Source organism: Schistocerca serialis, chromosome 2 (assembly GCF_023864345.2).
Source record: "Schistocerca serialis cubense isolate TAMUIC-IGC-003099 chromosome 2, iqSchSeri2.2, whole genome shotgun sequence".
NCBI classification, from domain to species: domain Eukaryota; kingdom Metazoa; phylum Arthropoda; class Insecta; order Orthoptera; family Acrididae; genus Schistocerca; species Schistocerca serialis.
The window spans coordinates 566,661,531-566,688,555 of NC_064639.1; the positions used below are offsets into that span (position 1 = coordinate 566,661,531).

The 27,025-nt window shown below is 42.7% G+C and overlaps 1 protein-coding gene across 1 annotated transcript in view; it reads left to right on the forward strand.

Moving 5' to 3' along the window:
* Positions 1-3,750: 3,750 nt before the first annotated feature.
* Positions 3,751-27,025, forward strand: part of LOC126456232 (brachyurin-like) — a 44,324-nt gene continuing 21,049 nt past the window's right edge. Inside the window, exons 1-3 of the mRNA XM_050091985.1 lie at positions 3,751-3,755; positions 4,412-4,557; positions 20,188-20,286. Of these exons, the coding sequence (XP_049947942.1) occupies positions 3,751-3,755; positions 4,412-4,557; positions 20,188-20,286 (250 nt within the window). The remainder of the gene's footprint in view (positions 3,756-4,411; positions 4,558-20,187; positions 20,287-27,025) is intronic.

The following is a 27,025-nucleotide window of genomic DNA, read 5'->3' on the forward strand; positions in this document are numbered from 1 at the left end:
TTCCGTATGATTGATCATTCCGGTAGGAATTTCCGTTATTATAATTGTCTGTGTAATTTCAGTTAGACCGTCTGTTATTGTCATAAGGCTGGTATCTATTGTCCTGTCTGTTACTGTCATTTTCAAAATCACCGCTATAACGTCCGTTCCGATCACTATCCCTTTTCTCTGAAAATCTATTGTAATTACTGCTACTGAAAAAATTACAAGAAGTTCCGTCGTCGTTGTCATACTCAAGTTCTTGTAGCAACGTCTTAAAAGTCTGAATATCGTCTTTACATCTTCCGGCTAAAGCAATTTGTCTTATGGATTGTGGCAGCTTAGTTAAACAAATGCGAATTAATTCAGTTGGGCTATAAGGGTTGGACAGGAATTGATTCTTTCGAATCAAGTCTTCAAAGTATTCTGCTGGCGTGCGGAACTCAGACTGTTTAAAATTACGCTGCATAATAAGACTATGTTTGACTCTGTCTTGCGTGTTTTCGGACCAATATGCCGACAGAAATGCATGATAAAAATCATTTAGATTATTACAATCTCTAATAAGTGCGCGCATCCACGTCGCCGGTTCGTTTTCTAAATATCCACACATAAATTCCAGTTTGTGACTTAGTGGCCAATTTGGTGGAAGTGCGTACATAAATTGATCTAACCATGAACATGGATGTATGTCATTCTTAGAATTGCGAAAGATCTTAAATTTCTGAACAGTTAAGAAGTGTTTATAGTCAAAGTTTTCTCCTCGTGGCGACATAGACCTACCGCGTCTGTCCCTGTCCCAATGTCGATTATTGTCAAGTTCGCGCGCCTGGCGCTCTCTTGTTGCTTCTCGTAAATGAAATAAATTACTTTCTTCAAACCCCTCCGCTATCTGTGATTCTAAATTTCTTCTGCTGTCTTTTCCTACGATTTCGCTTTCAATTTGTTTGACTTGCTTTCCTAATGCCTCAAATTCTCTTTTAATGCGTTCATTAAATTTTCCCTGATTTTCATGTTTATTTATGTTCTGGTACTCTTCTGTTTCTGCAAATGGCAATGGAGCTGTATCATCTGAATCTCTGTCCCCATTTAAACTAAGACTTGTCAATTTATCTGCACTCTCCTCAAATCTTTCCGATAAGTCACCTATTTGTTCTTCCTGTTTATTTACGTCTTCCGTAAGTGTCGCGACTCGGGTTTCAGTATTGACACATTTAGTAGTTAATTGTTCATACTGTTGTGTTACGTTATTTATTCTGTCATTTGGTACGGATTCCTCGACTCTTTCAAATATTTCTTCCTTATCGTGTGCACGTTGTAAATTTAACTCTGAAAATTTTTGTACTATCGCGCGATCTCTTTCTTCCTGTTCTCTATCCTGTTCCTTTTGTCTGATTTCTATTGAAATTAATCTATTGTTGTGAGCATTCAAAATCGGTTGTACTTCTTCTCTAATTTCTTTTTTTAATTCATCTTTCATGTTTTTGAAACATGTCCCTATTCGTGAGTCTAACCGTGTTTCCGTTGTTCCCATATCAGTTTTTAACCGTGTTGCTAAAGTTCCCATGTCTGTTTTTAATTCAGATCCTAACTGCGATCCCAGTGAGTCTAACCGTGTTTTTATTGTTCCCATCCGTGATTCCACTGTTTTTAATTCAGATCCCAAATTAAATATTGCACTCATCAACTGCTCCATATTAACTGGTTCGAAATTCTTTTCACCCCTAACATTTCCCGCAAAACTAACTTCCTTCGAAATAGCCGTAAAGTTATCTGTGTTCGATACTATTCCAGAATCTTCTGTCGTTAATCTCGAATTCTGAAAATTTTTTGATTGTGAAAAATTTTGAACTGGTTCCGGACTACTTTCCCGACTTATTAAATTGTTTTCTACTTCATTATTCATCATACCGTTCTCATGTGTTGGGGAGTTCGCCATGTTAACAATTTCGTCATTCTCACTGTACATCATTTTTGCCTTTTTCATCGACCGCGTAATCATTTACAAAACATACAAAACTCGTCACTATACGAAAATTACACACAATGACACTTTATCTCCAACAATACCATTCACACGAAATGCTTCCCGACAAACACGATTAACGAACAATTCATAATTGCACAAAATTGTCAAACCTATATACAAGACATCAAAAATTAAATTCTGCCAAAATACCATTAAAAGAATAACAAGACAACTACAAATGTTCAGTTACCAAATCTGCACATGCAATATAGACTACAATTACTAAACTACGAATTACTACAACAATACTACTGTCTGCTATTTTTACTATCAGAAGATTCCAAGGGACGATCCGAAGCAGCGGTCGCCACGTGCATGGGGGCTTAATTATTTAGACTGCAAATAATTTTAATTTTAGTAGCTTAATGTCCAGCTACAAAGTCTCGTAACCGGTTGGCCCTGACTAGTATTAGTACGCAATCTGACTGCATAAAATAACAACCAAGAATGAAAGGAAATTTCCGTTAACACAATTAATTAATTAAGTCCCCAGCAACTATAAAGCTACGAAACAAAAACTACGAACAACAAAGCACAAGTGTAACTGTTCTGTGTGTGGAAGTGTGATTCAACGTACACATCTGGCACGGTTCTTCCTCAAAAAGACAAGATATTTTAAATACCATTTACACTGAATTAATTAAATAAAACTGAAATACTATACTTGCACATAGAAACCAGAATTACACTCTAATACATGAACACAAGCCAGATGCTTTGTTGACTGAACCTGTGACCAAGAGGCATTATTGTTTAAGACATTTGAAATAAAATTTAAAAAAAAATTATTACCTTCATATATATTGACGAAACATACACTCTGATCATTACAACATCCTCAATCGAACAGCATCGGCTGTCTAGCCCATCAGAACAATTGCATACAACGTGCTCACAACTAGTCACGGCTACATCAGAACTCCTACTGCCCACTTCTCAATAAGCACTCTCCACGACGACTTCACGACAAGCACTCCTCACTACCACATCTCAACAAGCACTGCCAGTGGAGGCGGCTGAATAATACTCTCTGGCGCAATCTCTGGCGCTGTGACTCAGTGTAGCCACCTTTCACCATTTGAACCATTTTGTGCCGAGCGTGGTGGTTTTGCGGACGCAAAAGTGGCGAGGTAGGATATTCTTATGCGTGAGACTTTTTTTTTTCTTTTGTAGTTTTAATTGATGGCCATCACAGAGATGGAATTTTTGTTGATGTTAGTATGAGCAGTTGTCCCTCCAGGAACAGCAATAAAAGCTGCAGCACGAGCAGATGCAGAAACTGCTCAAACAGAATGCGGAGTAACTCTGCTCTGAAGATGGGCCAAGTGCCTAGAGAGAAGCCTCCACTCCACCCCTGCCCGCCCCATCCACAGAGCCCTTAACAGCTCTTGCTTCGTATAAATGGGTTTACGTGTCAGCAGGGCGACAGTGTCTGTCATGGGATATTTCTACCCGTAGACTAAACTGATACAGCGCGCATACCAGCCTCACTGTTTCCTTTGCCGTCCTTTCACCCACAGAATAGGGTAGTGTGGTGTTGCTCCCGTGACTCCCACTTCGGACTACATGGAATTGGAACCAGCGCCTTCCTTTTGCCGCTCGCCCGTGGATTTGTTCTCATCCCCACTGATGTAGACGGACCATCCATTACTCCAGCCTGCACATTCTCCCACCGACCCGTGGCCTTTCCAGGGGTGGCGGGATTAGCATTCCCACCTGTGGACATCGATGTGGACGCAGATATGGCGTGGGTTTCACTGCAGAATAGTGCACCACACTGCCACTGAAGGCGCGCTCAACGCATTTTATAGGCAGAGTCACTGACCCAGGAGTTTACCTGTCGGCAGTGATAGACCGGAGCTGCGTTCTTAAGCTGATTTACACTTCCTTGGCTGAGTCCTTCACCACGCACCGTGCTCTGTTTCCGGTGCTTAGTTGTTCAGTTCGTCTCGCTGGTCACGTTTTGTGTTTTTCTCTACACCTATGTATTGTTCAGACTCTTTGCATCCCCGGTAGATCGAATCGAACGTCGAGTTTCGGTTCCTCTTCCGAGGTTCAGCTCCCCAGATACGTAATCGAGCCACCGTCAACTAGTACAGTTTACATTTGTGCCGACAGTGACGGTTCGCGGCATATTCACGCCCTTTGCAGATAAAAAATACGCGATCCACAGACAATTTGAGCACACGACTGCCCTCTCTGAGGGAACAAACGACATCGATGACAGAAAAAGTAAAACAGACGTAAAATTGCCAAAGTGTGAGTACAGTAGAGCCCATAACGGTATAGACTAACGCTGTCGAAAAGAAGAAGAAGGAAGAAAATTCTCCTGAATACTATTGAGTCAGTATCTTCTTCCTTCGTCACGCTAATGTGTGCTGTAACCTTCTTTTGCTGCGACAGGTTCAGCACGTGGGAGGTGAGGCTTGGACTCACCAGTCTCAGCATTATTGAGCCTAGCCGCGTGACCATCGTCACCAGGTCGGCGTCGGTGCACTCCGAATACGACATCGCCGTCGTCTTTCTGGGTACCAACGTCCCACTAAACAGTAAGTCCAACACATATGTGGATACATTATCATATAGACAAATAGTTTCGAACACTATCTAAAAATTTACCACTGTATACACTGTATAAACAGAATAGCCGTGGCGGACTGGAATTCCACATTAGGAAAAGGAAGAGAAGAGAAAGTAGTAGGTGAATTTGAACTGGGCGTAAGAAATGAAAGAGGAAGCCGCCTGGTAGAATTTTGCGCCGAGCTTAACTGAATCATAGCTAACACTTGGTTTAAGAATCATGGAAGAAGGCTGTATACGTGGAAGAGATCTGTAGACACCGGAAGGTTTCAGATAGATTATATAATGGTAAGACAGAGATTTAGAAACCAGGTTTTAAATTGTAAGACATTCCTAAAGCAGATGTGCACTCCGACAACAATTTATTGGTTATCAACTGTTGATTAAAAATGAAGTAACTGCAAAGAGGAAGGAATTCAAGAAGATCGGACCTAGATAAACTGACATAAGCAGAGGTTGTAAGGAGGTTCAGAGGAAGCATGAGGGAAGGATCGACAAGAACAGGGCAAAGGAATACAGTGAAAGAAGAATGGGTAGCTCTGAGAGATGAAATAGTGAAGGCAGCAAGAGGATGAAGTAGGTAGAAAGATGAGAGCTAGTAGAAAACCATCGGTAACAGAAGAGATACTGAATTTAATTGACGAAAGGAGAAGATATAAAAATTCAGTAAATGAAAAGGTGAAAAGGAATACAAACGCCTCAAAAATGAGATCGACATGAAGTGCAAAATGGCTGTGCAGCAATGCTTAGAGGACAAATTTAAGGATGTAGAAGCATATATCATAGGGATGAGATAGATATTGCATACAGGAACATTAAAGAGAACTTTGGCGAAAAGGCAAGGAATATCTAGAGATCACATGGAAAACAAGTTCTACGTAAAGAAGGGAAGGCAGAAAGGTGGAAGGAGTATGTAGAAGGTCTACAAGAGGGTGACGTAAGTAACGGCAATATTATAGAAATTGAAGAGGGCATAGGTGACGATGAGATGGGAGATATGATACTCTGTGAAGAATTTGACAGAGCACTGAAAGACCTGAGTCGAAACAATGCCACGGGAGCAGACAACATTCCGTTAGAACTACTGATAGCCTCGAGAGAGCAAGAGAAAACTCTTCCATACGGCGAGCAAGATGTATGAGATAGGCAAAATACCCTCAGACTTCAAGAAAAATATAATAATTCCAATTCCAAAGAAAGGAGGTGTGAAATAACCGAACTATTAGTTTAATAAGTCACGGTTGCTAAATACTAACACGAATTCTTTACAGAACAATGGAAAAATTGGTACAAGGGATAATCAGTTTGGATTCCGTAGAAATGCTGGAACACGTGAGGCAATATTGACCCTACGACTTATCTTAGAAGATATATTAAGGAAAGGCTAACCTACGTTTCTAGAATTTATAGAGTTATGGAAGGCTTTTGACAATGTTGACTGGTATACTCTGTTTCAAATTCTGAAGGTGGCTGGGGTAAAATACAGGGAGCGAAAGGCTATTTACTGTTTGTGCAGGAACCATATGGCAGTTATAAGAGTCGAGGGGCACGAAAGGGAAGCAGTGGTTGAGAAGGGAGTTAGACAGGGTTGTAGCTTTTCTCCGATGTTACTCAATCTGTATACTGAGCAAGCAGTAAAGGAAAGAAAAAAATGGAGTGGGAATTAAAATAAAGGCAGAAGAAATAAAAACCTTGAGATTTGCCGATGACACTGTAATTCTGTCAGAGACAGCAAAGGACCTGGAAGACACTTGAACGGAATGGACAGTGTCTTCAAAGTAGGATACAAGATGAAGATCAACAAAAGCAAAACGAGGATAATGGAATGTAGTCGAATTATATCAGGTGATGCAGAGGGAATTAGATTAAGAAATGAGACACATTTAAAATAGTAGATGCGTTTTGCTATTTGGGAAGCAAAATAATTGATGATGGTCGAAGTAGAGAGGATACAAAACGTAGACTGGCGATGGCAAGGGAAGCGTTTCTGAAGAGGAGAAATTTGTTAACATCGCGTACAGATTTAAGTGTGAGGAGGTATTTTGTGCAAGTACTTGTATGGAGTGCATCCATGTATGGAAGTGAAAGATGGACGATAAAAATAGTGACTGCCACTCAAATTCACGAATCATGTCTGTGCCACTACCTCCCGTATTTCGCGATAAAACAAAACGAGCTGCCCTTCTTTGAGGTTTTTCGATGTCATCCGTCAGTCCCACCTGATGCGGATCCCACACAGTACAGCATACTCCAGAATAAGGCGAACAAGCATGGTGTAAACAGTCTCTTCAGTAGACCCGTTGCACCTTCTAAGTGTTCTGCCATTGAATCGCAGTCTTTGGTTTGCTCTACCCACAACATTATCTACGTGATCGTTCCAATTTAGGTTATTTGTAATTGTACTACGAATTTAACTGAATTTACAGCCTTCAGATTTGTGTGGCTTATCGCGTAATCGAAATTTAGCTGATTTCTTTTAGTACTCTTCGCACCATAAAAATATCTTATCCAAATTGTTTTGTTCATCTGATGACTTCACAAGACGATAAATGACAGTATCATCTGCAAATAATCCAAGACAGCTACTCAGATTGTCTCCGGTGTCGTTAACACAGATCAGGAACAATAGAGGGCCTATAATTCTTGCTGAAAACCGGATATTACTTTACTCGATGACTTTCCATATATTACTACGAACTGTGACCTTGCTGACAGGAAATCACGAATCCAGTCACACAACTGAGGCGATGTTTCATAGGCACACAGTTTGGTTAGAAGACGCTTGTGAGGAACGGTGTCGAAAGCCTTCTGGAAATCTAAAAATTTTGAATCAATTTGACATCCCCTGTCGATAGCACTCATTACTTCATGAGTATGAAGAGCTAGTTGTGTTTCACAAGAACTATATTTTCTGAATCCGTGCTATGTGTCGATAAATCGTTTTCTTCGTTATGCTTCATAGTGTTCGAACACAGTATATGTTCCAAAACCCTACTGCAAATCGACGTTTGTGATATAGTCCTGTTAAACAGTGGATTATTCCTACTTCCCTAATTGTGTATTGGTGTGACTTGAGCAATTTTCCAGTCTTTAGGTACGGATCTTTATGTGAGCGAGCGGTTGTATATAATTGCTAAATGTGGAGCCACTTTATCAGCAATCTCTGAAAGCAACCTGGCTGGTATACAATCTGGACGGGAGGTCTTGCCTTTATTAAGTGATTTAAGCTGCTTTTCTACGCCCAGGATATCTACTTCTATGTTTCTCATCTTGGCAGCTGTTCGTCATTGTAATCTTTGAACTGAGGACCACAAAAACTACAATAAGTAGAATCTTCGAGAAACTTTAACGCATTCCTGTCGTAAAATCTCCGGTTTCTGTTCTGAAGAAGCTATTGGCGGTTCTTTTAGTTCACTAATGGAATCAAGGGATGTTGATAAGTGCACACATCTTTCAGCGAGCAAGTTTCTCATATGGAGGAAATGGAAGGCCAAGTTCCTCCCCATGGAGATAATGGCCTGGGATTCGGGAGGAGCAAGGATCTAACCCTAATCCTTAAATCTTTCAACTCTAGCTTGGGAATGTTATGAATCACTGACAAAGCCATTGTTGGTTTTCTGACATATCGGAGCTAGTGCTCCGACTAACGTCGTCATACGAGGAGGGATTGTGGGGGGTTAGGGGTTGGGGGGTTTCAATAGTGAATCTTTGAAAATTAACACATCAGAACGTAACTTTACACCCTGGACTGTATGACATTCTCAAAATAACGCCTTGTGCGCTAATTGTGTGTCATTGGAAAATATTATAAATTAGAGGAGATTTATGAACCAAAAACAAGACAAAAAGTCCACTAAATACAGGCTCCAAAATGCATACCTTAAGAGCTATGACCATTTCCTTATCTTCGATAGTGTGAAACACATCTCTTGTATTGCAAGCTCTTTGTTACTACGAATAATGTATAAAACGCAGTGAACCAATGAGGACACACTCCTTTGTTACTTTCCTGGATACAGCATGCAGTAAACATTTGTTAGTGTTGTTACTGTAAACGGTATTTAGGGTTCTGGATAAGTGCAGAGCATACTTTAGTTCTGCTGGAACCAGGCTGTGTTGTGATTAGACTGTCAAATATTTTTATTACATTGCAGTTTTACCTTCAATTTTCTTCTCCATCATTCTGTATATTATCATATGGGACGACTTACGTGTCGATGATGAAAACTGAGGATGTGTTACATGACGATCAGTTTGGCTTTAGGAAAGATAAAGGCATCAGTGAGGCAGTTCTGACCTTGCGGTTGATCATGAAAACAAGACTAAAGAAAAATCAAGCAAAGTTCATAGGATTTGTCGATCTATAAAAAGTTTTCGGTAATGTCAAATGGTGCAAGATGTTCGAAATTATGAGAAAAATAGGTATAAGCTATAGAGGAAAACGGGTAATGTACAACTTGTACAACAGCCAAGAAAGATAAGAACTGACGACCAAGAACGAAGTGCTCGGATTAAAAAGGGTGTATCCTAGGGATCTAGTCTTTCACCCTACTGTTCAATCTATACAACGAAGAAGCCGTGACGGAAAGAGAAGAAAGTTTCAGGAGTGGAATTGAAATTCAAGGTGAAAGGATATGATGATACGATTCGCTGATGACATTGTAATCCTGTGTGAATGTGAAGAAGAACTACATGATCTGTTGAATGGAATCACAGTCTAACGAGTACAGAAAATGGATTGCGAGCAAATCGAAGAAAGTAGCAAAAATAAGAACTGCAAGAAAGTAAACATGAGGATTGATGGTCACGAAGTAGATGAGGTAAAGGAATTCTGCTAACTTGGCAGCAAAACAACCCATGACGGACGGAGCAAGGCGCACATCAAAGCAGACTTACAATGGCGAAAAGAGCATTCCTGGCCAACAGAAGTCTGCTAGTATTTAACATTAGCCTTACTTTTACGAAGAAATTTGTGAGATTGTACATTTGGAGCACAGCATAGTGTAGTAGTGAAACATGGGCTGTAGGAAAACTGGAACAGAAGAAAATCAAAGTATTTGAGATGTGGTGCTACAGACGAATGTTGGTAATTCGGTGGACTAATGAAATGAGGAATGAAAAGATTCTGCGCAGAATCGGAGAGGAAAGGAATATGTGGAAAACACTGGCAAGGAGAAGGGGTAGGATGATAGTACATCTGTTAAGACATCGGGGAATGACTTCCATGGTACTAGAGGGAGCTGTAGAGGGCAAAAACTGTAGAGGGAGACAGAGATTGGAACATCCAGCAAATAATTGAGAACGCAGGTTGCAGGTGCTACGCTGAGATGAAGAGTTTTATTTCCGCACTTTCCGTCACAATGTAAGCTTATTACTAGACAGAGGAAACGGCAGACATGATGTTTTGTTATGGTCTGGCAAATGGAAACAACTGTTCAGTTCATGTGCTGTACGCTGAAAAATATCCGCATTAGTCAGACCTTATACCCTACCAGACAGGTTGACTGCTTCCACCCTCAATAGGACATAAAAACATTATTTTTCCAGCGAGTTAATGTTTTTAATGGTGTGAAAGTAGAGCTGTGACCAAATGCTGAAAACAGAAAATGGCTGCTAAACTGAACTTTAACGAATAAAACAAAAAATTAAAATTCAAACAAAATATGCTTGTCTCTGTTGAAATGTGCATTCACACATTAGACATTATGCGCTAAATGAGTGTCGGTAAAGCAAAATTATTTACGTGTACCAGGTAACGTATGATAAATATAACTATTTCTGAGCATTTTAGAAAGAACAAGGACATTTTCTAAGAAGAGTATGATGAAAAATTCTTAACACGAAACTGAGGAGACCGAAATTGTTTTTAGTGTTAATAGAATTCCGTGTTAAGTGGTGTACGCAGAAAAGTCCAATAATGCTGTAGTTTAGGTCTCGTCAAATTTTGTTAGGGAATTCGATCTCCTGCCGACATTTACTCTTGTACTTAAAAACTGAAGGCCGGAAGTCCATAAGCAACACGTTTTCGTTTTTTCTTAGGAAAATCTGTTGTCGTATTTTGCAGTGTCTTTTCAAACAAAAAATTTTCGACAAACTGTTCGATGTCGTCCAGAATTTGTTCACGTCACCATTCGAATGAGCATTTAAACAGCTGCGTTTTGAATGGTGTTCCACATTTTTATGTACTGGGGACAGAAACTGCAGTGTTTATTCAATCGTCATATTCGTCACCGTCCATTTAAAATCCATTTTGGTGCACTGCCGCGTCGTCTAATAAAATACTTAAAAATACTAACATAAGAGTTGTTTTGGTGGTATTATAGCGATCTTTCTTAGGGCGTAGAATGATTTTGCTGAGCGGTGGGTATTTCAGTGTCTTGCAGTTTGCCGGCTGGAGTGGCCGAGCGGTTCTAGGCGCTTCAGTCTGGAACCGCGCGACCGCTACGGTCGCAGGTTCGAATCCTGTCTCGGGCATGGATGTGTGTCATGTCCTTAGGTTAGTTAGGTTTAAGTAGTTCTAAGTTCTAGGGGACTGATGACCTGAGAAGTTAAGTCCCATAGTGCTCAGAGCCATTAGAACAATTTTTTTCTTGCAATTTCTGAAGATGTCATGAGACTGCCGAGGTCAAATTTCTTACATTTTGTTGGCTCTAATGTAACACTGGTTAGTGTCGTATGTATTGTATTGTATGTGAATCGGGGACCTAGAAAAGACGGAGAGGCTCCTTCCCCGCCGCAGCCGCAGTGGTCCACAACCCCACGACGAATGCCGCAGTCCACTTCACCCCTCCGCCGCCCCACACCGAACCCAGGGTTATTGGTTAGTGTTAGGAGTGAGAGGGCTGGGGATGTACGCATGACTAGCGTCGTATTTCTGCGACTAACAGTAGGAAAACAAGGTCCTCATGGACTGCAACAAATTCGCCCGGTAAAATTAGTATGGTATGGCATTTTTAGTTGTGAATCCCAGAGGGTGGGTGCAGCCGTTGTCGGAAAGGCTGTTGTTCTTCGACGCAATTTGGCCCTTCTCTTGCGGAAATGTGGGAGGTGTGTCGTTGTGTATTTATAGAGTGTAGGTAAGTGACACAGCAATAGTGTAGAACCGTCCAATAATGTAAAAACTTTCCCAAACGTTTCATTAAATGTCACTGGCACCATTAACTTCCATACAGATCGCAACGTACGTAGTCGAAACATCTGTAATGCATCTAAAAGACTGGGGAGAAATCCCCGTGTGCTTCGATTTCCTACAATTGCAAGTATGTTCTTTTGGTAGTGAAATTTCAAGCTTCGTATGATACGTGGATCTCACGGTTGCAATACATTTGTGGTGTCCGTAGGGAGATTTCTATGCTTTATGTATTTTAATTTAATATTGCAGCGTTGCGGAAAATTATCAGTAATAATCACGCTTAATGCTTTTCTCGTAAACTGAATTTGAGAATCCAGTCGGTAAACATAGTAGTTAGCACCCACGTTTATTTCGTGGCCGTACATATTTAAAACATAATGGCTTTAAACTTGTTCCGATGACAAATAAGGATCGCTTATGAGATCCATCTGACATGTTGTTTGTAGCCATCAAGGGCATTCTAAGACAGGTAATCAGAGATAAAACGTGGAGAACAAGCAAAAATGGTAAAATTTAGGTTTCCGGAGATAAATAGTAACACTATTACCAATTGCAGCTGTCTCAGGGGGCCGGCCGCGGTGGTCTAGCGGTTCTAGGCGCGCAGTCCGGAACCGCGCGACTGCTACGGTCGCAGGTTCGAATCCTGCCTCGGGCATGGATATGTGTGATGTCATTAGGTTAGTTAGGTTTAAGTAGTTCTAAGTTCTAGGGGACTGATGACCACAGATGTTAAGTCCCATAGTGCTCAGAGCCATTTTTTTTTTTTTTTTTTTTTTTGTCTCAGGGGAGTAGTTTCACTTCAGAGAGTTAAGTGGTAACTCAATCCACCACCTAGACGCCGTCGTAAGGCGCCACTGTAGAAGAGGTCGTAGCAACAGTTCCTGAACACCATTAATCGTTCCGCCAAAAGTTCCATTGTGAGAGGGACCATCAGGAGAATTTCTGGGAGAGGAGGGAGGTGCCCCAAACTTCTGTAATGGTTAACGGCACTGTCCACACGGATCCGCGAGACATTGCCCACACTATGGCATCGTATTTTGCCATGATTATTGCAACAATCAGTCAGGATCCGGGTTTCCAGCGCCATAGATCGGTTGTTGAGAGGTGTAGTCTCGACTTCCAGTCCACCTCTCGTTAAGTTTACAACTGCACATTTTCTATGTGGGAGCTGGATTCTGCATTGTCTGCAGCTCGTGACACATCCCTTGGTCACGACAGGATCCATTACAGTTTGCTACGGCACCTCACAAGGCCCAACAAAGAAATCCTCCTCGCACTTTTTAATGCTGTTTGGGCGTCAGGTCACTTTCCTGACTCGTGGCATGTGGCAGTTTTAATTCCTTTTTTAAAACCTGGGAAAGACCGCACGAGCCCGAGTAGCTACCGTAGTGTTGCCCTCACTAGTTGCATGGGAAACACCTTGGAGCGGATGGTCAACCGCCACCTTGTCTGGATGTTAGAATCTTGGCAACTCCTTAGTCGCTTTCAGTGCGGGTACAGGAGGTTTCGCTCCACCTTCGATAACCTTGCCCTCTTGAAGGCGGCTATACAACAAGCTTTCCTACGCCATCACCATCTGCCGTTTAGGTGTATTTTTTGACATTGAGAAGGCCTACGATACCACTTGGAGGCGTCTCATCCTGGAGCAGCTTCATGAATGGGGTTTTCGTCGTTGTCTTCCTCTTTTTATTCAGTATTTCCTCTCGCCACGATATTTTAGATACCGAATTGGTGACGTCCTGTCTGATCGCTTTAAGCAGGAGAACGGTGTCCCTCAGGGTAGCGTTTTAAGAGTGACTCTCTTTGCCATCGCTATTAATAGCATTACCTCCATAGTGAAAAGTCCTGTCCAGTGTTCCTTGTTTGTGGGTGGTTTCTCTTTGTTTTGCTCTTCTTCAAGCCTTGCAACGACAACGCGTCAGTTGCAACTTACTCTAAGACGTTTGGATGACTGGGCGCAGTAGAGTGGTTTTAAGTTTTCCACCGAGAAGTCCGTGTGTGTTCTTTTTCACCGTTCTCGTTCAATTTTAACCTTTCCTGAGTTGAGGATAAGGGACACTGTCCTCGCTTTTAAAGACACAGTGAGATTTCTGTGGCTCATTTTTGACTCGAAGCTTACATGGTTACCTCATCTCAAAGACTTGAAACGACGGTCACTTACGGCTTTAAGTATTTTAAAATATCTTAGCCACAGTACATAGGGAGCCGACAGGACTTGTTTGATCCAGTTATAAAAATGGTTTAAATGGCTCTGAGCACTATGGGACTTAACTTCTCAGGTCATCAGTCCCCTAGAACTTAGAATTACTTAAACCTAACTAACCTAAGGACATCACACACATCCATGCCTGGGGCAGGATTCGAACCTGCGACCGTAGCGGTCGCGCGGCTCCAGACTGAAGCGCCTATAACTGCTCGGCCACTCCGGCCGGCACTCCAGTTTTACAGGGCATTTGTGCGATCTCGGCTCGATTATGGGTGCACGGTGTATGGGTCTGCCAGGCCTTCTTTCATAAAGATGTTGGACCTTGTGCACCATGAAAGGCTTCGGTTGGCCACTGGGGCATTCAGAACTAGCCCCATAACAAGCCTCTGTGCAGAGGCTGGTGAACCGCCGCTTCATATGTGGCGGCGGCTACTTACGGTGCGCCAGGCGTATAAAACTTTGTCCACATCATACACACCTGCATACCGTTGCTCAGCTTCCTCTGGCACGGCTATTTCATAACCGGCAACTAGCGACGCGGCCCTATGGTATTCGCGCACAGGATTGCCTCTCTGCGATGCATATGGCTGGTCTTCAAGTTTTCCGTCGCGGTTGGAGCAGATTTTCACCTTGGCTCCTCCGCAGACCCAGACTTATTTTAAATTTGACTAATTTTAAGAATAATAGTACACCAGATTTTACATTCCAATCTCAGTTTTTTAACATTTTAGATGCGCATCACGGTTTTACCGTCGTTTACACTGATGGCTCCAAACAGGAGAATTTCATTGGCTGTTCTGTAGTGTTCCCCGATCATGTTACCCGGATTCGCCTCCCTGATGAATATACCGTTTTCGCAGCGGAGCTCCACGCGATCCTGAAGGCACTGGAGCGGATGAATCGTGTTCGGGGCAATCGATTTCTCCTCTGCTCCGATTCTCTTAGTGCCTTACAATCGATGCAGAATCTGTACCCAACTGAGGAGATGGTCTAGCTGATATATGACCAGCTGTACTTGCTCCAACGGCGGGGTAAGGAGGTGTCCTTCTGCTGGGTGCCTGGTCATGTAGGTATACGGGGGAATGAACAGGCCGATCGGACTGCCAAAGAGGCCTGCAGAGAGCAGGATGTGGTCCAGTGTCCTATTCCCTTGCAGTGTGTAATTTCTGCACTCCTCAAGCAGTGCATGGAGTTGAGGGAGGAAGAATGGCTGGCGGTGACGGCCAATAAATTGCGGTTGGTGAAGTCAACAACTCGGCCATGGCGTTCCTTCTGCCGGTTGCTCAGGCGGGAGGAAGTGACCCCTCACGCGTCTTCGGATTGGGCACTGTCCTCTCACACATAGCTTTCTATTACGGCGGGAGGATCCCCCGATTTGTGATGGTTGTGGCGTGTACATCTCTTTCCAACACATTTTAACAGACTGCCTTTTATACCATGATGCAAGGGCAGAAGCACAAGTTGATGGGGATCTGCCCTGTGTTTTAGCTAATGATGAGACGTGTGTGTCTAGGGTTTCAAAGTTTTGTGATGTGTATGGACTCTGGCCTAAACTTTTAGGCTGGAGGTTTTAGTGTATTGCACAGTGGCTGGCTCCTCCCCTTCTCCTTGCGGTCAGCCAGCCACTTCCATCTGCTCTATTGTTTTAGCTCCCTCTATCACTTTCTTCCTGAGTTGACCATGTTTTACTGCTGGCGGCATGTTTCGCCCCTCGCTTCGGTGTGGGTAGGCACATAGTTTTCCAAGGTTGTTTCCTGTGTCTTATGTTCTGTTTAATCTTATTGTTCTGAGTCTTTTCTTGACACCCGTCTCAATCTGTTACTGAGTGTACGCTGAAGACCTTGCCGTCGTGCGCCCTTAAAACCCTCTTCCTCTCTCCCCCTCCACCTACCTATCGTGTAGGAGTAGGGGAGGGATCTAAATGTGGTTGGCCAGAGGCGTCCTGGAGCTGCTGAACGACTAAAGCTTGTTAACCCGGTAGATTGGCAAGTCGACTATAGGAAGATAGAAATGTTGCTCCGCCACGATTCTTTAAAAACCTTTGTTTTTGTATTAAGAGAGAGTTCTCATTGAAATCGCTAGGGTGCCGACTCCGTGCCGCTCGTGGCAAACCCCGATAAGTAAAACATGTTTTACATATAAGTGCCGTCGCGAAAAACTTCGTTCCCAACCCCGATAAGCTCCGGCATGTCGTACTTCTCTCACTTGGGGTGCTGCTCTCAAGTTTGTACTTGACGTGCTGCTTGTGTTCCCTAGTTGCGTTAGTATCCCTCCCCCCCCCCCCTCCCACCCCTCCCTCCTACTGTGCAAGTAAATTCCTCCTTTGCTTCTTCTAATCTTTAGAATTAGTCTTCGGTGTAGTAGTTAGTATGATCGCAAATAAATAGTGCTAATAAGACTCCTGACTTCCATTAATCTCCCGCTGCAAGTATCCTGTCGAGCTCCAAAACAAGCGTCTCTCGTAGATGCCCTGTGATAGAGTTTGGCGCTGATCCAAGGCATCAACCTGCCTTCACTGGGAATTTGTTTTACTGCATTCGCTCGGAAATTGCAGACTGACCTTAAACTCCCGGCCTTCCCTCTGTCCTGTATCAGGACACGACAGTTTTACACATTATAAATAAAATAATGCACTACACTGATGTGATATTCTATAGTATTTATTACACTGCCTGACAAAAAAAGGTGAAGCACCCAGAAGGAGAGCAGCAAACGACATGAAACTTCACGGATCGAGAGAGTTTGTGACGTTATTTCGGTGATTACAAAATAGTCAAGAAGTACGAAGCTACGTAACAGTATGACGCTGCACCCACCCTGGCCTGGTTGAACGCTCTCATTCATTTGGGAAGCCGTGGTATCCTCCCCTGGGGTAAGGTGCCCCATAACTGATGTACACTACGTGATCAAAAGTACCCGAACACTTCGCTGAAAATGACTTAGAGGTTCGTGGCGCCCTCCATCGGTAATGCTGGAATTCAGTATGGTGCTGGCCCACTCTTAGCCTTGATGACAGCTTCCACTCTCGCAGGAATACGTTCAGTCAGGTGCTGGAGAGTTTCTTGGGGAATGGCAGCCCATTCCTCACGGTGTGCTGCACTGAGTAGAGGTATCGATGTCGGTCGGTGTGGCCTGGCACGAAGTCGGCGTTCCCAAACATCCCAAAGGTCAGGACACTGTGCAGGCCTGTCCTTTACAGGGATGTTATTGTCGTGTAACCACTCTGCCACAGGCTGTGCATTGTGAACAGGTGCTCGATCGTGTTGATAGACACAATCTCCTTCTCCGAATTGCTCTTCAACAGTGGGAAGCAAGAAGGTGCTTAAAACTTCAATGTCGGCCTGTGTTGTGATAGTGACAAGGATAACAACAAGGGGTGCAAGCCCCCTCCATGAAAAACACGACCACACTTTAATACAACCGCCTTCAAATTTTACTGTTGGCACTACACACGCTGTTACATGACGTTCACCGGGCATTCGCCATACCCACACCCTGCCATAGGGTCGCCACATTGCGTACTGTGATTCGTCATTCTACACAACGTTTTTCACTGTTCAGTCGTCCAATGTTTACGCTCTTTACACCAAGTGAGGCGTCGTTTGGCATTTACCGGCGTGATGTGTGGCTTATTAACAGCCGTTCGACCATGAAATCCAAGTTTTCTCGCCTCTCAGCTAACTGTCATAGTACTTGCAGTGGATCCTAATGCAGGTTGGAATTTCTGTGTATGGTCTTCCTATTACACGTTACGATCCTCTTCAACTGTCGGCGGTCTCTGTCAGTCAGCAGATGAGGTCGGCCTGTTCGCTTTTGTGCTGTACGTGTCCCTTGACGTTTCCACTTCACTATCACATCGGAAACAGTGAACCTAGGGATGTTTAGGAGCGTGGAAATCTCGCGTGCAGACGTATGACACAAGTGACATCCAATCACCTGACGACGTTCGAAGTCCGTGTTCCGCAGAGCGCCCCATTCTGCTCTATCACGATGTCTAATGACCACTGAGGTAGCTCATATGGAGTACCTGGCAGTATGTGGCAGCACAATGCACATAATATGAAAAACGTATGTTTATGGGGGGTCCGGATACTTTTGATCACATAGTGTAACTCGTCCTTGATATCCACAATGACACAAGTGACATCCAATCACCTGACGACGTTTGAAGTCCGTGTTCCGCAGAGCGCCCCATTCTGCTCTATCACGATGTCTAATGACCACTGAGGTAGCTCATATGGAGTACCTGGCAGTATGTGGCAGCACAATGCACATAATATGAAAAACGTATGTTTATGGGGGGTCCGGATACTTTTGATCACATAGTGTAACTCGTCCTTGATATCCACAATGACACAAGTGACATCCAATCACCTGACGACGTTTGAAGTCCGTGTTCCGCAGAGCGCCCCATTCTGCTCTATCACGATGTCTAATGACCACTGAGGTAGCTCATATGGAGTACCTGGCAGTATGTGGCAGCACAATGCACATAATATGAAAAACGTATGTTTATGGGGGGTCCGGATACTTTTGATCACATAGTGTAACTCGTCCTTGATATCCACTGGGTCGGAGTGGACGTCCGAGCTGGTCCCATACTTGTTCTATCGGGGGAACATCTGGGGATATTGGTGGTCGCGGGAGTACCTCAACATCACGGAGATAGTTCATAGAGTTACGGGCTATGTATGAACGAGCATTGTCCTGTTGCAAGAAATGGTATCACGATAAGGTCACATGAGCGGTAACACAAGTCCGTGGCGTACTGTTCTGCCGCCAGAGTTCGCTCGATCACTACCAAATGTGTCCTGAAATCATAGGCAATTGCTCCCCACATCATGACGCCAGAAGTAAAACCACTTTGTTCCCCAGTATGTTGGAAGAATGGGTCCCCTGCCCAGGTCAAAATCATACTCACCGGCAATGGTTGTCTTGGGTAGTGGATGACCACAATGCGACGTTGAACATAATGAGGTGTCATTCATCAGCAGTCCACGATACCCGGTCATGACACCACTCCAAAACTGAGCCGTTTGTGTCGTGGTGTTAATGGCAGCCTACAAATGAGATAAGAATTCCCTAGTGCGACTGCTGCTTGTCTCCGATCAATGGAGTGGGATGAGACAAAACGCTGCAGGGGGACCATTACTTGCTCTCTGATGACAGTATTTAACGAAACGTATTCCGAAGCCTAAAGTAATTATGGATATATATTTTGTGCAACTAGAACAATTGTTCTAATTTTCATGTAGTTTATCATTTCATTTGTCACATATTTAACCTAAGTTAATTTTACTGAAAAACTTCTCTGGTTTTCGTCCTAAATCATATATTACCAACTGTCATATTTCAAAACAAACTTAGATATTCGCTAAATACACCACACTTCAAATATTTGACCTTGCAATAATTTCACAACCACTCGTATTTACGCATATACCTGATAGTAGAGTAACAGCCGAGAATCGATTTGTATAATAATAAATTATCGTGGATTTCTCATTCATCATCTTCTGATAATTATTACCTACCCTTATAGAGAGAGAGCATAATGTATATTTCAGCCTATTTAATTGGCTCATTTTCAACATAATTTAACAGTAAAATTAGTTTCGGTTTCCCTATTTGAATAGTTCCTCCACGGCCATTTTTAGCTTAATTTCTTGCTTGTTGGAATGCTTTTCCATGCATAGATTTTTGCATTATTTATCTGAGCCAAGTCATTTATACAAAATTTCTCTAAACATGAAGCTACTTATTTGAACGAAATATTTATTTGTTTTTTAGCAGTAAGATCTATAATTAGAAATACCAACGCGAATGTCCATTGCGGGCATCGTTTGTCTTTGTTGATAATGTTCTGTGATTCACTGGTAATATCTGAGAAAATGCTTTGGTAAATTTTTGGCAAAAGCAGCTCTCTACAAACAGATAGGGACGGCACACGATGGTTCGCACGTAACTGTCTTAATTTTACTCTTAATTTTACCGATAAGAACACCTGGCTTCTCAGAAACTGTAGGTCGAGTGCTCATATTTTCTAAGTCATCGTAATCAACTACGTTATATAGACGTCCGTTCATTTACGTACTAAATGCGTCCATATGTGTTCACAGTTAATGTATCTTGATTACTAGAATCGTAGTTAAGAGAGTATTTTCATTGCTTCTGTGACTTCATTCTTCAAGAGAGTCCTACGTCTTGATTGTTCCAGGGAGATAACGAGAAATATAAAAATATATGTTTCTATTTTTACAGATTACATCGCGCTGGTGAACCTGCCTTCTCGCTCACAGGCGAGTAATAGCTTCGAAGGCCAGATCGCTACGGTCAGCGACTGGGGCATCACTACCGACAGTAAGTACACGCGTTCTACGTAGCTGGTGACTACATTTTATACTTTTTATTAATTCCGTCTCATCCTGAAAGTTGGTGTAAGGGTACCGAATGTTGTTAGAGGTAATACATTTCAACATGTGAGTCTGCATTTATTGTATAGGTTGTCTCATGTCATACAATACGTCAAATTTTGCACGATCTGAGTAAACTTTATGTAAACTGAGTAATCTCCTCAACGCAACAGTTTTATGGAAGTATCTTCTGAATCACTAAAATCAGTGGGGCATGAGATATGAAACGCGCCATCAGGTTTCCAGGAAAGCAATGTACTCATACTGCGGCAGAAATTAAAAGCAGATAACGCTAAGAGCTACCACATGATCAACAAGGCATGGGAAACTTATAAATTGCTGACTGGATGCATCCAGAGAAGAATAGAAAAGAATGTCCATCAGGTAGTGATAGATAGTCAAGAGCTATTCGAAATTTACATTTGAATACCCATCTTTAAAAAATCATCATATGTGAAAGCTGGAATAAGATATTCAGAATTATGTAGATAACGAAATGCAATACAGGAGAGACGCTTAAGTATAATATCTGTCGAAACCGAATAAAGCTAAGTGAAGTTAAATATTTTGTAAAAGAGAGCTACAGCTCATTAACATTGCAGCATAATTTTTTTGTGGTATAAGGGAAAGACGAACCTCAATGCAAGATAAAATTAAGAATATAAAGGTGCCATTTATGAGGTTCGTGGATGACAGTCTTGTCCTACGAGATACTTCGCATACTGCGCATGTATCCTGTTCGACCATAGCTCTGGAAGGCCTGCAATGCTTCACAAAGACTTGATACATATGAGTTAGTACAACGAGACAACTACCGTCTGAATATGAATAGATATGCTTAGCACTAGATCGTCTGTAAAAAATTCGAATCAGATTTGCTAAATGTGACTTGTCATTTAGAAGAGTTTGCTGTGGGGTAAGATACCCCTAGGGTAGTGTCTTAGGTGGTTAAGGGAACGACATTAAAAAAAAAAAAAAAAAAAAAAAAAAAAAAAAAAAAAAAAACGAAAACGCGCTATGTTAGTTTCTAGTCCATAGCTTTCGGGATTTACGAATGGTGACATTTCCAGTGACAGTTGACTCCTAGAGGTAGAGGTAGCACTAGCCAAAATTGACATCGAATGCTTAACTTCGAAACGCTTCGAGAAAATTCCATTAAAGGTGACTTATTGTTGTTTTAGTCTTCAGTGGCAACACTGGTTTGATGCAGCTCTCCATGCTACTCTATACTGTGCAAGTATCTTCACCTCCGAACAACTACTGCAACCTACATCCTTCTGAATCTGCTTACTCTATTCATCATTGGGTCTCCCTCTACGATTTTTATCCTCCACACTTCCCTCCAATACTAAATTGGTGATCCCTTGACGTCTCAGAGCCGCGCGGGATTAGCTGAGCGGTATAAGGCGCTGCAGTCATGCACTGTGTGGCTGGTCCCGGCGGAGGTTCGAGTCCTCCCTTGGGCATGTGTGTGTGTGTGTTTGTTCTTAGGATAATTTAGGTTAAGTAGTGTGTAAGCTTAGGGACTGGTGATCTTAGCAGTTAAGTACCATAAGATTTCACACAAATTTGAACATTTGATGTCTCAGAACGTGTCCTATCAACCGATTCCTTCTTTTGGTCAAGTTGTGCCAAAAATTTCTTGTCTCTCCAATTATATTCAGTATCTCCTCATTGAAACTTCCTGGCAGATTAAAATTGTGTGCCGGACCGAGACTCGAACTCGGGACCTTTGCCTTTCGCGGGCAAATGCTCTACGAACTGAGCTACCCAAGCACGACTCACGCCCCGTCCTCACAGTCTTACTTCTGCCAGTACCTCGTCTCCTACATTCCAAACTTCACAGAAGCTCTTCTGCGAACCTTGCAGAACTAGCAAGTGCTCTACCAACTAGCTCAGTTGGTAGAGCACTTGCCCGTGAAAGGCAAAGGTCCCGAGTTCGAGTCTCGGTCCGGCACACAGTTTTAATCTGCCACGAGGTTTCATATGAGCGCATACTCCACTGCAGAGTGAAAATCTCATTCTGGACCTCTTCATTAGTTACGTTATCTACCCATATAATATCCAATAATCTTCTGTAGTGCCACATTTCGAAAGCTTCTACTCTTTTTTTGTCTGAACTGTTTATCGTCCATGATTCATTTCCACACATCGCTACACTCCAGACAAATACTTCCTGATATTTAAATCTATATTCGATGTTAATAAATATCTCTTCTTCAGAAATCCTGTTCTCGGCATTTCCAGTCTAAACTTAATATCCTCTTTGCTTCTGCATTCTTCAGTTATTTTGCTGCTCAAGTAGCCAAACTCATGTATTAATCTAATTCCCTTAGCATCACATGATTTAATTCGACTACATTTCATTAACCTTGTTTTGCTTTTCTTGATGTTCATTTTATATCCTCCTTTCAAGAGAATGTCCACTCCGTTCAACTGTTCATCCAAGGAATTTGCTGTCTCTGACAGAATTATGTTACTGGCAAACCTGATGGTCTTTATTTCTTCTGCCTGGATATTAATTCCTACTCCAAATTTTTTCTTTTATTTCCTTTACTGCTTGCTCAATATACAGATTGAATAACGTCTGGGATAGGCTAAAAATCTGCCTCACTGCCTTCTCAACCATTGCTACCCTTTCATGCCCCTCGACCCTTATTACTGCCTTCTGTTTTCTGTTGTAAATAGCCTTTCGCTCCCAGTATTTTATCCCTGCTACCTGCAGAATTTCAAGGAGAGTATTCCAGTCAATATCGCAAAAGCTTTGTCTCAGTCTACAAATACTACAATCTTAGGTTCGTCTTTACTTAACCTTTCTTGTAAGTCATAGGGTCAGTATTGCGTCGCATGTTCCTACATTTCTCCGGGATCCAAACTGATCTTTTCCGAGGCCAGTTTCCACCAGTTTTTCCATTATTGTGTAAAGAATTCAAGTTAGTATTTTGCAGCCATGGCATCAAACTGATAGTTCAGTTATTCTCACACCTGTTAGTAATTGCTTTCTCTCAAATTATTACATTCTTCTTGAAGTCTGAAGGTATTTCATCTGTCTCCTGCATCTTTAACACTAGATAGAAGAGTTTTTTAATGGATGACTGTCCCAAGGCTATCACAAGTTCTGACGGAATATCGTCTACTCCTGGGGTCTTGTTTCGACTTAGGGCTTTCAGAGCTGTGTCAAGTTCTCGCAGTATCATATATCCCATCTCATCTTCAACTATGTCCAGTTCCATTTCTGTAACATTGCTTTCAAGTTTATCTCCCTTGTACAGACCTTCTATGTACCCCACCAATCTTCCAGCTTTCCCTTTTATGCATAGCACTAGTTTCCCATCTGAGCTCTTGATATTCGAACAGCTGCTTCTTTTTATCTGTAATGGCCTCTTTAACTTTCCTGTAGACGGTATCTATTTTTCCCGTGAAGAAATACGCTTCTAAATGCTTACATTTGTCCTCTAGCCATACCTGCTTAGCCATTTTGCACTTCCTGGCAATCTGATATTTTAGAGTTTTGTATTCCCTTTCGCCTTCTTCATTTGCTGAATTTTTATATTTTCTTCTTCATCGATTATATTCAATATCTCTTGTGTGATCCATGTATTTCACTAGGGCTTGTCCTTTTACGTATTTGATTCTCTGCTGCTATTTCATGTCTTAAAGTTACCCATTCGTCTTCTTCTGTATTCCTTTCCTCTGATCTAGTCATCCGTCCCCTAATACTCCCTCTGAAACTCTCAGCAACCTTTGGTTTTTTTCAACTTATTCAGGTCCCATCTCCTTAATTTCCTACCTTTTTCCAATACCTTCACTTTTATTCTACAGATAGTAACCAATATATTGTGGTCATAGTCTACATCTGCCCCTGGAAATGATTTACAGATTAAAACCTGATTCCTAAATCTGTCTTATCACCACATAATCAGTCTGAAACCTTGCGGTATTCTAGGTCTCTTCCATGTAAACAATATTCTTTTGTGACTCTTAAAACAAGTTGCAGCGACGATTAAATTATGCCCCGTACAAAGCTCTACCAAGCGGCATCCTCTTTCATTCCTTTTCCCCAGTCGATATTCACCTGCTATTTTTCCTTAGCTTCCTGCTTTGGAATACCAGTCCCCCATCACTATTAAATTTTGGTCTTTCTTAACTATCTGAATAACTTCTTTTATCTCGTCATACGTTTCTCAATTTCTTCATCTTCTGCTTAGCTAGTTGAGATATAAACAAGTTCTACAGTGGTGGGTGAGGGCTTCTTGTCTATCTTGGATACGATAATGCGTTCACTATGCTGTTCATAGTAGCTTAGCCGAATTCCTGTTATCTTATTCATTGTGAAACCCACTCCTGCATTACCCATATTTCTCTTAGTATTTATAAACCCGTATTCACCGCACCAGAATTCTTGTACCTCCTGTCACCGAACTTCATTAATTCCCACTATATCTAAGTTCAATTGATCCATTTCCCTTCTTAAAGTTTCCGATTAAGCGCTCTGACATTCCACGCACCGATCCGTATAATGACAGTTTTATTTCTCCTGATGGTGACATCCTCCTGGGCAGTCCTTTCCCGGAGATACGAATGAGGGACTATTTTACCTCTGGAATATTTTACCAGAGCTGCATGAGCCCGGGAAATATCACAGCCCTTCGCAGTACTAGCACAGCAAGACCGTTTAGGTTGATATTACAATGCCAGATCGGTCAATCATCCAGACTGTTGCCCCTGGAACTACTGAAAAGGCTACTGCCCCTCTTCAGGAACCAAACATTTGTCTGGCTTCTCAACAGATACTCCTCCGTAGTGGTTGCACCTGCGGTACGGCTATCTGTATCGCTGAGGAATGCATGTCACCCCACCGATGGTACATGGTTCATCGGGCGATATGACTTACTATCTTGATAAAAAAAAAACTGTGGAACTAAGACGTCCCCTAGTAATCCTTTGGGTGGGGTGACACGCTTTTTCCTATCTTTTTTTAGGGTTTCATTCATCAGTCTGTAAAAGCGGAATCCTTATAGCATTGTTTTGTTGTCTGTCTGTCGTTCCGACTCCTAAGATACATTTTTGTCTGGAACGGATAGATGTATCAAGTTGAAATTTATGTCACATACTACGATCTACGGTCCGTTGGCGGTGTAAAACATTTAAACTTGCAAGTCAAAGAAATCGAAATATGCGGCCATTTATGTCATAGATTCAATACTCGTAGACTCACTCATCAAAACCTTAGGGGTACTTCCCGTTGAGCTAGAAACAAGAAATTTGACAAGAAGCAAGGTTTCACAGTACAAATACAGGAAAAAAATCCTAAAATTGTTGAACTGTCGTTATGTCACATATAAAATATCTTTTTGTCCTTAGAACTTACATTGTATTCATCATCCATTGAAAAGATAATAGAAAAATATTACTGCATGCAATATAAGATGTGGGTTGTTTGTTTTCTTTCTGAAAATTTGTAACAAGTTGACCTCTTGTGTGGGTTATTTTGCAAGACGCCATCAATGGCGTTAGTAGTGCATTCATAGCTATCTGACTCTGGCTTTGTTTTTCGCGACAACACTGAGGTATTCTTGGCATGAAAAATTAATTTAATTGACCGTTCCATATACACTGCTGGAAATTGAAATAAGAACACCGTGAATTCATTGTCCCAGGAAGGGGAAACTTTATTGACACATTCCTGGGGTCAGATACATCACATGATCACACTGACAGAACCACAGGCACATAGACACAGGCAACAGAGCATGCACAATGTCGGCACTAGTACAGTGTATATCCACCTTTCGCAGCAATGCAGGCTGCTATTCTTCCATGGAGACGATCGTAGAGATGCTGGATGTAGTCCTGTGGAACGGCTTGCCATGCCATTTCCACCTGGCGCCTCAGTTGGACCAGCGTTCGTGCTGGACGTGCAGACCGCGTGAGACAACGCTTCATCCAGTCCCAAACATGCTCAATGGGGGACAGATCCGGAGATCTTGCTGGCCAGGGTAGTTGACTTACACCTTCTAGAGCACGTTGGGTGGCACGGGATACATGCGGACGTGCATTGTCCTGTTGGAACAGCAAGTTCCCTTGCCGGCCTAGGAATGGTAGAACGATGGGTTCGATGACGGTTTGGATGTACCGTGCACAATTCAGTGTCCCCTCGACGATCACCAGTGGTGTACGGCCAGTGTAGGAGATCGCTCCCCACACCATGATGCCGGGTGTTGGCCCTGTGTGCCTCGGTCGTATGCAGTCCTGATTGTGGCGCTCACCTGCACGGCGCCAAACACGCATACGACCATCATTGGCACCAAGGCAGAAGCGACTCTCATCGCTGAAGACGACACGTCTCCATTCGTCCCTCCATTCACGCCTGTCGCGACACCACTGGAGGCGGGCTGCACGTTGTTGGGGCGTGAGCGGAAGACGGCCTAACGGTGTGCGGGACCGTAGCCCAGCTTCATGGAGACGGTTGCGAATGGTCCTCGCCGATACCCCAGGAGCAACAGTGTCCCTAATTTGCTGCGAAGTGGCGGTGCGGTCCCCTACGGCACTGCGTAGGATCCTACGGTCTTGGCGTGCGTCCGTGCGTCGCTGCGGTACGGTCCCAGGTCGATGGGCACGTGCACCTTCCGCCGACCACTGGCGACAACATCAATGTACTGTGGAGACCTCACGCCCCACGTGTT